General features: G+C 35.5%; 1 protein-coding gene across 2 annotated transcripts; it reads left to right on the top strand.

Moving 5' to 3' along the window:
- The first annotated feature begins 6,773 nt into the window (after window positions 1-6,773).
- On the top strand, window positions 6,774-10,499 carry LOC134668560 (uncharacterized). 2 transcript variants are annotated; one of them, XM_063526009.1, is made up of 5 exons: window positions 6,774-6,859; window positions 7,708-7,760; window positions 8,180-8,332; window positions 9,051-9,157; window positions 9,828-10,499. In XM_063526009.1, the coding sequence occupies exons 1-5, from the start codon at window positions 6,835-6,837 to the stop codon at window positions 10,207-10,209; spliced, it is 720 nt and encodes a 239-aa protein (XP_063382079.1). In that variant the 5' UTR covers window positions 6,774-6,834; the 3' UTR covers window positions 10,210-10,499. The 2 variants fall into 2 exon arrangements, with proteins under 2 accessions (XP_063382079.1, XP_063382078.1); XM_063526008.1 differs by having other exon boundaries at window positions 8,180-8,362; window positions 9,027-9,157; window positions 9,828-10,498.
- The last annotated feature ends 1,502 nt before the right edge of the window (window positions 10,500-12,001 follow it).

The raw sequence follows: 12,001 nt of genomic DNA, 5'->3' as shown, positions 1-12,001 counted from the left end.
GTCCCACCGGGTAAAGGTACCTTATGGCGGTTGGCGCTTACGCTATTATTCACGCCGCTCCAATTTTATTGCGGCGCTATGCGACGTAAGCGCCTGCCGCCATAAGGTACCTTTTGCCGTGGAACGTCACATTTATAATTTACATAGTTCGTGTAATTTCTTAACATTGGCATCTTAGCTTTATTATGTCGTCATCCTGCCTGTTCCACCGTCGATTTTACGGCTTTTTAGTACTTTTAGCGCCACTTGCGCCATCCCACTAAACCGTTAACGCAATGTCAAATTGTACTGTACGGTTACCATCAGTTTGTCACTGATATAAACGCCGTCGAGAACGTAATTTACTTTCTATACATCCTGTTTGCACTAATATGCGAGTGCGGGCGAGATGTATAGAAAGTAAATTACGTTCTCGATGGCGTTTATGTCAGTGACAAACTGATGGTAACCGTACTGGTAACCATGGCAACTACAACTTTTACCAGTTAATCACGGGTTAGTGACTGATGCAAGTGGCCCTTAATATTTCCATGGGCATTAGGTGCAATATTTGTAATATCTGTAGATAAATAACCCATAATATATGACGAGTACATAATGAACTTATCACACCCACGTTCCTGTACCATTCCATTACCACACGTACGACGTATTGTCTCGCAACAGAGTGAGATGACTACTCAGTGGAGATGACGGCTATGTTCACAAGGGGGGCGCCGTGCTTAGAATCTCGATTCCTTGCCTGATGTATTTCATTACGTTCATTCGTGACGAACACCGCAAATGGCGTTACAGATACACGTTACGCCACTTTTGCATTTCTTTTTTTTATTTTTATGAATGGGCTTAAGCAGGCCACTGACGAGCCTTCCAAATGGATGCCGTTACAATGGATTCATCCAAATGGACGGCATCCTAATATTAAACATTGTACGTTTTTGACTTTCACGGACCGACTTTGGATTGCAGCCACGCTATTTGGACTGTTGGAAGGCTCGTCAGTGGCCACCTTTAGTCATGACCACAGACTAGCCTAGACTAGACTAGATGGAGCGAGCTCGCCCAGAAGCTTTAATTTAGGCTTTAATTTTGTTGTAATTTAGGCGGGTCAAATTTGTTTTATTTATTTATTTATATTTTATTCTGCACAATATTATTGCGTCTTTGGTCATTTTACCGTCTTATTTTACTGTCGCACTGTTTATTATGTACCTACCTTATTAGTGTTTCATGATGTTAATTGTGTAATTCACACCCACACCTAGGGTTGCCAACCGTACTATATTATATAGTATTGTACTATATTTTGGCTCTCTGTACTATATATTTTTGGAAAAATATATTGTACGCTAAAATACTATATTTTCGATTAAACGTAAATTAAACCCATGTTTAGTATTTTATTTAAAAGTACTATGTTTTTTTGAAATGTACTATATTTTTGATGCCTTATTCTGGAAAATAGTATATTCCACCAAAAAAAAGTTGGCAACCCTACCCACACCACATGATTGTTGAATTGATATAGCATATAGTTGATATTTAATTTAGCAGTAGGTACTTATTTATACTTACTTAAATTACCTAACAGTAATTGTGACTTTAACTAAATTTGAAGCGGAGGCGGAGCACGCGTCAAAAGGCCTCTATAAATTCAAGAAGCCAAATAAACATAAAAGAACCCTTTTAAAATTGCTCCAAGGATCGGGTTAAGAATGCCTCGAGTTAAAACGTGCGCACTTTATAGTCCCCTGCTCTTAGTATTTCAGAAATTGAATTCACCCGGGATCGCACTGATTGCTTCGACCTGATTCAGCCCGATCAGCCGTTTTATACCTGAGTTATCAGGGTATGATTGGCAGCTTTAATTGGCTTAGAGCGAGAGACGGGAAATGTAGTTTATCAGATAAATATGCAGCTTGTGCTCCATGTGTATGTCGAAAGATTTGATACTTTTTTACTTTTTATTTTACCGTTCTATCGCCATGCATGATTTAATGTATCATATCATATGTACCAAATTGCAGCGTTCTTTAATATGCCATATGTATGTCGAAAGGTCTTGTTAAGGTCGCCGGAGGACGCTGGATGCGGGTCGCTTCCAACCGGTACCCAATGGAGGTCCAAGGGGGAGGCCTATGTTCAGCAGTGGACGTCTTATGGCTGAGATGATGATGATGTTGATGATGTCAAAAGACTTGATAAATTGTACATACATTTTTTTTACTTCTAATTTTACCGTCCTGTCTCCATGCATGATTATAATGTTTATTCAAACCAGATTGCAGGCGTCTAGCGCTAACGATCACGGAGAAAAGCCGTGGACGGACAGACAGATGGACAAGGTGAAACTATAAGGATTCCTGGTTGACTACGGAAGCCTAAAAATGAAAGCAGGTGTTTAAGTTTCATATATTTTTGAAGCACATTGTTTACAGTAAAAAGAGTGATTCCTAGATTTAAATAGCTCAAATAAATTAACTTAGATTAACTTTAACAGCCAAAAATGTTCGCTAACCATGTAGACCAACTAATAGGTACCTATACTTACCAAGAGAGAAATTTACTTTTACGAAATTTCATGACCCCTGCGACCATTTTTCCTTTAATATATTTTGTCATTTCCTTATCAAATTGCTTTATCTTTATGTTTTGTGAAAGTAGCCGTTAACCTATTAAAGAGGTGCTTGTGGTGATTACTTCGAATTAGCTGCCAAAACGATTCCTTTCAGGCTACCAAAGGTACAATTATACGGCGATTATGGCCATAATAGGAGTAACTGGGATTTATTATGCCATATAAATTGCCGTTTAGATAAAACAAACATCATTGCTTCATAAAATTTAAGCTAAGAACAAAATGGAATGATGTTATTTAAGATACTAACTTGTATAACTGCCCATATAGTAATATTAATAATGGTATTTCTTTAGGTCAACAGGTCGGCAAGCCATCGGAGGCTATACGGTATCTGCTACCTACATATTACCTTATAGCTTACGTTAGTTTACTTAGTTTGCTGCCGATAATGTGCCTCTGCCAGTCTCTGAATACAAGTATGAGAGCCACCTATTTGTTTCGTAAAAAAAACTGTCAATAATAATGCAAGTGCCAGGTAAAGGTATTTAGATCTCAATCGTATAAGGTACATGTGCACAGTATATCTAATGACCAAAAGGGGAACTTCACAACGTACCTATCCGTTATACCGTGGTACAATCACGTACTAGGTAGGAACGTAGCGTAACAATTTGTATTGTGTCAGTTCATTTTACCCTCGGCGGGGTTGGAATGGGAAGAAGTCTGCTTATTAAACGGTGCCAGGCTTATTCGCAACGCACTAGGCGAATCACCCTTAGCAAGGCAGTAGAGTCGGGCTACTGAAATATTACCCAAAGTTTTGGCGGGAAATTCAAAAAATCTTGGGCTGGTCACAATTTGGGTAGTAGGAATTATAGTTTTGATACTAGAAAATATTTTTGATTTTCTGTACACACGTAAGGTACCTAAGGATCTAGACACGCGGCAGCGTGTCAAGCCAAGTTCAAGCAAAGGTACGGGTAAGGTAAAAGTAGTGTAATATTACACGAACCACTTGGTGCCACTTTTGACCCTTCTATAACTCAAAACATCTTTAACGTAAACACATAAAACTACGTGTGTTTAATTATATCCATAAGGACATCTAGAAGCCCAAATTTCATGAAGCTAGCTCAAACGGTTATGAAGATGTGAAGGTCAAAAAGTCGTAAATTTTAAGACTGACTGACTGACTTATAGTACCCTAAACCTAACCTACTTCCAGATGACCTAGAAGGATGAAATTTGGAATCCAGCTCGGTTATTGTGTGTAAGCGTAGGAAAAAATCTAAAAATAAAAAAAGTTAAAAAATAGGGGGGGTCCCCATACAAAAAAACCTTTTTTTATTGGGACTGACATATAAGTACCTAAACCTAACCTACTTCCAGATGACCTAGAAGGATGAAATTTAGAATCCAGCTCGGTTATTGTGTGTAACTGTAAACGTAGGAAAAAATAAAAAATAAAAAAAGTTTAAAAATAGGGGGGTCCCCATACAATTTTTTAGGGTTCCGTACCCAAAGGGTAAAACGGGACCCTATTACTAAGACTTCGCTGTCCGTCCGTCCGTCCGTCCGTCTGTCACCAGGCTGTATCTCACGAACCGTGATAGCTAGACAGTTGAAATTTTCACAGATGATGTATTTCTGTTGCCGCTATAACAACAAATAGTAAAAACAGAATAAAATAAAGATTTAAATGGGGCTCCCATACAACAAACGTGATTTTTGACCTAAGTTAAGCAACGTCGGGAGTGGTCAGTACTTGGATGGGTGACCGTTTTTTTTTTGCTTTATTTTGTTTTTTTTTTTGCATTATGGTACGGAACCCTTCGTGCGCGAGTCCGACTCGCACTTGCCCGGTTTTTTTTATTGTGACTGACATATAGTACCTAAACCTAACCTACTTCCAGGTGACCTAGAAGACCTAATTATACAAAGAACAGAAGTAAAAACCATGCAGCGGAAACACAAGAAAAAACATTAAATCTCAATACCTGCCTAGTTTTCTTTACAAAAAGTATTGATATCCCACCAAAAACATAAATGTAAAAAAGGAGAGGCCAAGGCCAAGTCAAATCTAACCTACTTTAAGATCTCACATTTTTTTAAATAACAGCAATTGTTATAGGTATCCAATAAAGCAAAGAAATTGAGTTTAATACTTGTTTATAATGTTATTTTGTTCCTATAAATACATATGTATTTGGATTTTGCATAGAACTTGGCACTCATTTAGATTTCCATTCTTTTTGCGGCGAACCCCACAGCCAAGCATAATTTTTGTATTGAACTTGGCTCTCCTTTTTTACATTTATGTTTTTGGTGGGTATATTAATACCGTAATATATCCTCGTAATATATATTTTATGGATTAATAAAAAAAAATCATAAGTATTAAGTATGCCAAATATGCTAAATACTAAGTATCAAAATATTTATAGAGCACCAACCTCCTAATTTGTTTACATTTGTTTAGGAGATGTAAACATTGCAGTTTTTCGATATAGTTACAACGCTACACGTCGACTTCGCACATTGTCGTAATTATTTACGAGCTTAAATAATAGTTTGCGAAGTATATAAATTATTACTATTATTGAAAATAAATCCCTCATAAACCGCAAAAAATTTGAATGAATGACATAAATTGACAACTGACTTTTAGCTTTTTTTAAAATAGACAATCGGTGATACAACATCGAAATATCTGTCAACAATTTTTGGCTAGCCAGACTCTATAAGATTATTTGTTGAATTCAACTTAAGTAATTTAATTTAACCTGACATTTTATAGACTGACGTAGTGAGTAATCTTCGAATAATTTAGGCCAAGCAATAAGAAGGTATATTTAGAGGGAAATGCTAGGAATACAATGTTTGACTCCGTAACTTTGTTTGGACTAGTTAGGAGGTGAACATATTAAAAATCCCCGGCCATAGCACGTATGCCTCATTTTGAAACGACATGCTTAAATGAAACTATATGCAATGAGCATTCACGTAACATATAGCTGTGTCATGTACTTTTTTTTTTTTTGCGATAATAGTTTTACAGTGAAATTACAGCGAGTAAAAGTTCATTACATTGCTTTCATTTCTTTTTATTACAATTTCGAGCAACGAAAACTAGGAACATAATATATAGATGGTTAAGGAAATCTCTTGACAGTAGAAAAGACGCGAAATTCAAATCTTCTATGAGACGATATCCCTTCGCACTTACATTTTTCAAATTTGGCGCCTTTTTCTACTGACAGGATCTGCTTGGCCAATTTTAGATAATGTATATTTATGTTACCTGAATGTTCATATCACAGTCATGTTGTTTCAGAATGTCGGGAATAGGAGCGTGACTTTGATTGTATGGCGGCGGCTAGTAATCAGTGAAAGATTTCAGGAAATTTATTTGTATCGAAAACATGGTTTCAAGAACAATAAATTTCCTGAAATCGTTCAGTGATTTCCTAAAAGAACTTTTTTCCTCTCAATTTTCCTTAAATGTCGCCTTTGTGTTTCGAAATAAGCCTTTTATAGCGATCATTGTGAAGAAACCAATCTTGAAATCTACGGATTATATAATATATTTCCCTAAAGGTTTGATAAATTAAATCAATTCTAGTTTACAAGGGTTTTCTGAAAGTGACACACGTAGACTTTATCAAGGAACCGATCAAAGTGGAACTATTTTATTTAATGTAAAGTAAGGTGTATTCGGGTAATACCGAATGTCGGATAATTCCGAAATTCAGATGAAAATCACCCTTAATTCCATCATAATAAAAGTCTCATTTCGAAATTATCCGACAGTTTTCGACATTCGGAATTACCCGAGTAAACCTTACCTATTATTTAAAGTCGTACTTATTTTTGACAATTCCAAAACACTATTGTAAGGTTGAAATAAATAAATATGTGTGTATTTTATACATAACATGAATTAATCACTCTTTTATCACGAAAACGTTACATTTTAGCATGAAAAGGTAGATTTTAGTATCACAAAACGAACATAAGAAATTTTTACCATTATTTCCATGGCAACGATATCGTCACGTGATTTCCAGTTTACAAATACTAGTTCATTCACACAAATGAAAGTCCATTCGCACACAACGATGAAACCTCATTACGCGATAACATGACATCAAGAACCGGTTATTAAACTGACAATGACAGTTGTGAACACCGTTCATGTTGCGTGGACGCACGTTTGTGATTATGAACACAGTGTTGTGATTTATTTTATCAAAATGGAATGGTATACTACGGAATCAGGTAAGATAATTTACTCGTACATATTTCATTGTTTATATTACTTATGATTATGATTGTATTTAAACGGATACAGCAGGGTCTTACTCTAAGTAGATTTATTCCGATGTTTTTTCTTTTGTTTGTGAAATTTTTTAATGGATTCCAATAGGCCGGATTGGAAATCGATACTAAGGATATCAGTATTGTAACATTAATATTTGCGTGTAGTTTGTAGTTGCTTTTTTTTCTTTTTTGGCTATATAATGCATTTTAGGATGTTTGTAATAGTCGACTCACAATCAGTACATACAATTGTAGATTTATTATTATGTAGGTAAATTGCATAAAAGGCATGTTAATATTCTTGAATACCTTTTGATCTGATATACCTACCGTGTTTGTTTTCTGCCCAAATTACAGCAAACTACTTAATAGTAGGTACCTATATCCATCTCATTCTATCGCATTACGTCGTCCTGTTAGCTTAGTTTTTGCCACCACATGTGAAAGGAGCATTAGAATTGAAAGTAAAATAAAAGGTGATAATAATATATACAGTAGGCGAGGCGTGTACGCGTGCATTACTGCCGCAAATGTCAAAATCGATTTTGTTGCCAAATATTCCAGATATTAACATTTGTGGCAATTGCGGCCGCAATTTTTCCTAAAGGTTGACTGGTAAAGTATGCCTCATGGCACCACCTTTTGCACTGTAACGTTTTCTTTTGTGCAATAAAGGTTAAATAAATAAAGACGCAACAGCATTGTTTTGTTGAAGAGTTGATAGCACCAAATTAAATTATGGCCAAAGTAAGCATTAAGGTACTCATGTAACATATATTATATTCAGGTAATATTGTGAATTACAGGAAAATACCGAGTGGAGTCCCTGTCAGCTGAAACCTTTCCCGGTGCATTAAAAGTAAGTTTCACAGAATTTCATTATTAAGAGAAATTTTTTTTTCAGCAATTCTGCAGACTGCTTTGCATTTTCAATAGGCCCACGTATTTATAGCCAAATCAAAAATTTTTTTTTTCGTTGGAGGCCTTTATTAGACATCTACTAAAGCAGTTCATATACAGCATGGCAAAAAAGAGTAGAAATTAAAAAGTGGCAACACTGTATTATCGTCCCGTTTTCTTATAATATATATTGGTTTGAAAGGGATGACGCTACAGTGTTGCCACTTTTTAGCTTCTACTCTTTTTTGCCAAGCTGTACGTAGATAAAAAAAATAGAAATTTCTTAATTCATGCTTTAATATAAGAAATTATTATTTCACTCATGTCTCAGACCGTTGCACAGATTTTGAATCTCACCCATAAATGTTAATCTTTCAGGTAATACAGGAAGCATTCTGCCAAGACGAAGCAGTATCAATAGGAGCCGAAGTCAACATGGATCCGGCGGCGCAGGAGGAGTTGTTAGAACTATGCGCAGATGCTGCACTAGATGGCGTTTCACTTGTAGCGATAGAAGTTAGCAATGGAGAGGTTGTAGCTGTTGCTTTTAATAAACTACAGGTAAATATACACTACCAAGCCAATTTGAGTTTTAGTTATTGATTTCATTTCATTCCTTTGAAATTATGGCTTCAGTCCAATGGGACCATTTCGCCAGTATCAAGGTACTGGGAGCTCTTCACTATTACTTACTTTATGACTTTGACGGTAATTATGTACCTTTATTGCTGGTTCTATTTGAAAAAAAGGCTAATGAAATGGTACCTATTTAATATGACAAACTACTCCAGAAGAATGAAAACCGGTACACACTTTTAATACATACCTAATATGTATAGTTGTATACCTACCTAAAAAAATTGTTAAGACCTACGTAACTACGTAAAATTTATCTTAAGTACATATAAAAATATACATAAATTATTCTCATATTGTGTATAGTCTGTCACTTCAAAATTGAATATTTATGTTATATTTGTACTTTTATGGATGTAATTAATTAATACACCATTTTGAAAACACAGGACCATTTATTTCGCAAAACATAAACTTACAACTCAAACATTGACAGCACTGTCAAAACGGCCGTAGACTAGCTACAATATACATACATAAACAAGAAGTATTTATAGTTGCCACAATTTCCTATGGAAGCACCACAATAAGTATAATGCTACTATAATGTAAATGAACATTTGAACTACTTTTTTACATTTTATTTCAGGTTCAGTCTTCTGACTCCGCCGAGAAAACGTTTTTCGAAGTATTTGTAGAAGAGCGATGTAACCGGCCTTCGTCTAAGTCGCTTATACAGTTCATGAGCAACGTTGACGCCAGATGCAATTTATTTGAAAAGTTGGTTCCTTTTTATTATTTAGAGTGATCACTTTTTATATGAATAAAAACCCATTTATTTGCAATTAGTTTTAAGCGAGATTTGCGAAAACTTAATATAATTCGATTTTAATCTAAAATATCAAATTCAAACCAGTAGGTATAGTAAGTACCTACATGTAATATAAACAAAAAATCATAAACTAAAATACAAAACTACATATAACTACAACTAACTACCTACAACATAAACTAAAATATAAATAAAACACTGGTTCCAGCTCTGTGCCTTTATAATAAGTCAAACTTATTTATAATAAGTTTTACCGTAACTCCCATACAACTTATTATTTAATATTAAGAGTAAGGGTAGCCACTAGTCATATATGAGAGAAGCACTAATAAGCTTAATACTTGTTTCTATATGATTATTATTGTAAAAAATGTTTAAACATTCATCAGTAAGTACTGATTTGAAATGCCCTTACATAAGTTTTTTAATATATTTGAGTTGTTTTTTTACACAAATAGTATATTTTTACAAATAAGTTTTAGATAATGGAACTTCGCATCTATTTACTCGTTCGCATTCAGTTACCTAATATTATCTTTGCATTAGAGTTATATTAAGTGAATACACGACCCATTATATAATCTTTTCTCTAATTAAATAATCTTCTTTCCTTTCCAGATTCGAGACAGATTGTAGCTTAGAGATAATGTTTCTAGCTACCCTCCGAGAACACAGAAGGCAGAACCTTGGAACAATCCTTTGCAAACTATCAGTTGATCTTGCAAGAAAACTAAAAAACGGTCCCGTTTCGAAGATAACGCTAAAAGATTTGGGGTCTAAATACTTTCACATGAAACCACGTGAAGTAACAAATAAAGTGCCAAAGATTTGCCAAGCTATATGGACAGGAGAATTCACGCAAAGAATCGGAGCGAAGCTAGGGTTCAACGTCGAAGTGAAAGCTTTAATGAGCGAGTTCAACCATAATGGGAAAACGTACGCCGATAGACTAGGTGATCAGGCTGCCTATTCGGAAGTTGTATCCTTAGTTTTAGATTAAGTTTTTTTATAGGAAAGTCTTGAACTTTGAAACACTACAAATCTTTGTAGCCTTTTGGTGCAGTCGACGTTAAAGTTGTTTACACTTTCGCATCTTACTGCTTCGTAATACTATGCAGTGATAATTATTACTTACTACGGGTGTGTAGGAATCTGATATTACGTTTAAGTCAGTGATAGGTAAGTACATCTTACACTTACATACATAGGTACTTGATTGAATTATAAAACTAAAATATAAGTAGAACAATTACTAAAAAGTATTGGGAAATCTTTTGCGTGCGTCAAATAATACGCAGTTCTAATAATAATAAGCCAATAAATTTATTTTTATATTGTTAAATTTAATATATGTGGGTAAATATAAATACATCCTGATGTTTGTTTAATTATGACTGTCATAAATTACAAAAATAATAAAAATTTATTCGGTTTGGCATTTTATATTCAATAGAGATAAGTTATTATGTCTAGCACATAAACTTGAATACAATAAAAAATATACTGGCACATAAACAGCGTCAACGCGCTCATACCTCCCAAACAAAACTCACTAAAAGCATTTAGTGGCCTTTCCTTTGTCGACGTCTGTAACTGATAAGCGCCGTGACAGGAGCCCAACAATCAACCACGTTTACAAAAGCCATTACCGCACCGACATCACCGACATGCAAATGAATAGCAGTTCAGCAACAACCGGGACAACGCAATAATCGGTAGGTAGCCAAAGTCGCTGTCCAATACGAATCAATTAACAAGAACCAATTTGGAAGTTGGGCGATGCAATTAGTTCTGCCTTCTAATTGGCAAAACCTTTTGTCTCGACGTCAATCTTGATTCTAGTATAACTCGGCCTTTAGATCTTCACACGTTCCCTGTCTACCTTGGAACCAGAAATTGAGTCCTCACGTGCAACGTGTTTTTTTGTCAAAAGGTTCATAGCCAGTATGTGCATGCAAATAAAAAAGACCTAGCTCACACGTGCAAATTTTGGCAATGCTTTAAGTTTATATGGGGTAGTGCATCATTAGTGGTGCATGCACGTATCATATGTACCCTAAAAATTATGCATGCACAGGGAACGTGTTCATACTATGCCTTATGGGAAACGATCGAAGAGATAGTTCAGATCCGGAAACCGCTACCAACTTTTAGTATGTTGCTGGGCATGGTATTGGGTCACTAAAACTGCCGCTGAAGTAGATAGCCGGCGCCGCTGTCTCCCGGCAGTTTTGGAGACCCAGTGCCATATGCCCAACTACATACTAAAGGTTGGTAGCGATTTCCGAATTTGAACTATATTCCCATAAGGCGGTGCTTTATCTTTGTAAGCTACTATATCTAGTAGACCATATTCTTTGGTTGATGCGTGAGGTGAGCATTAAGAATAAGAGCGGTGCCGAGCGTTTGAAGACCGTTTTACCTAATATTGACGGGTAACACCAACTGGTCAAGGTAACACAATGTATGATGTTTACTTTAAAGTGTTTAATTAGCAGAATTAGCATTAACATGTTCACTGTCCCCTTACAAAATGATATGACAAAGTCACGCGTCCAAGTGTGCTTTCAATTTGAAGTTGTGAACCCGTGTAGTGGAAGCACGGACTCCTGAAAAAATCTTCATAACTTACATTCTGGGCATCCGGACAGAGAACGTGTTAATAAAACACAAACAATAATTCATACACATTATTCGCTGCCCGTTAGTATTTGCCTGCGAACCTTAAGATAGAGGTAAACGAAGTCATTTTAGCCATGACGTTCTAACAGGTCCTTGAGTTTTTTTTTAAA

Source organism: Cydia fagiglandana, chromosome 11, assembly GCF_963556715.1.
Source record: "Cydia fagiglandana chromosome 11, ilCydFagi1.1, whole genome shotgun sequence".
NCBI lineage: Eukaryota > Metazoa > Arthropoda > Insecta > Lepidoptera > Tortricidae > Cydia > Cydia fagiglandana.
The sequence above is the reverse complement of the archived record's forward strand: the minus strand, read 5'-3'. Positions and strand labels throughout refer to the sequence as shown.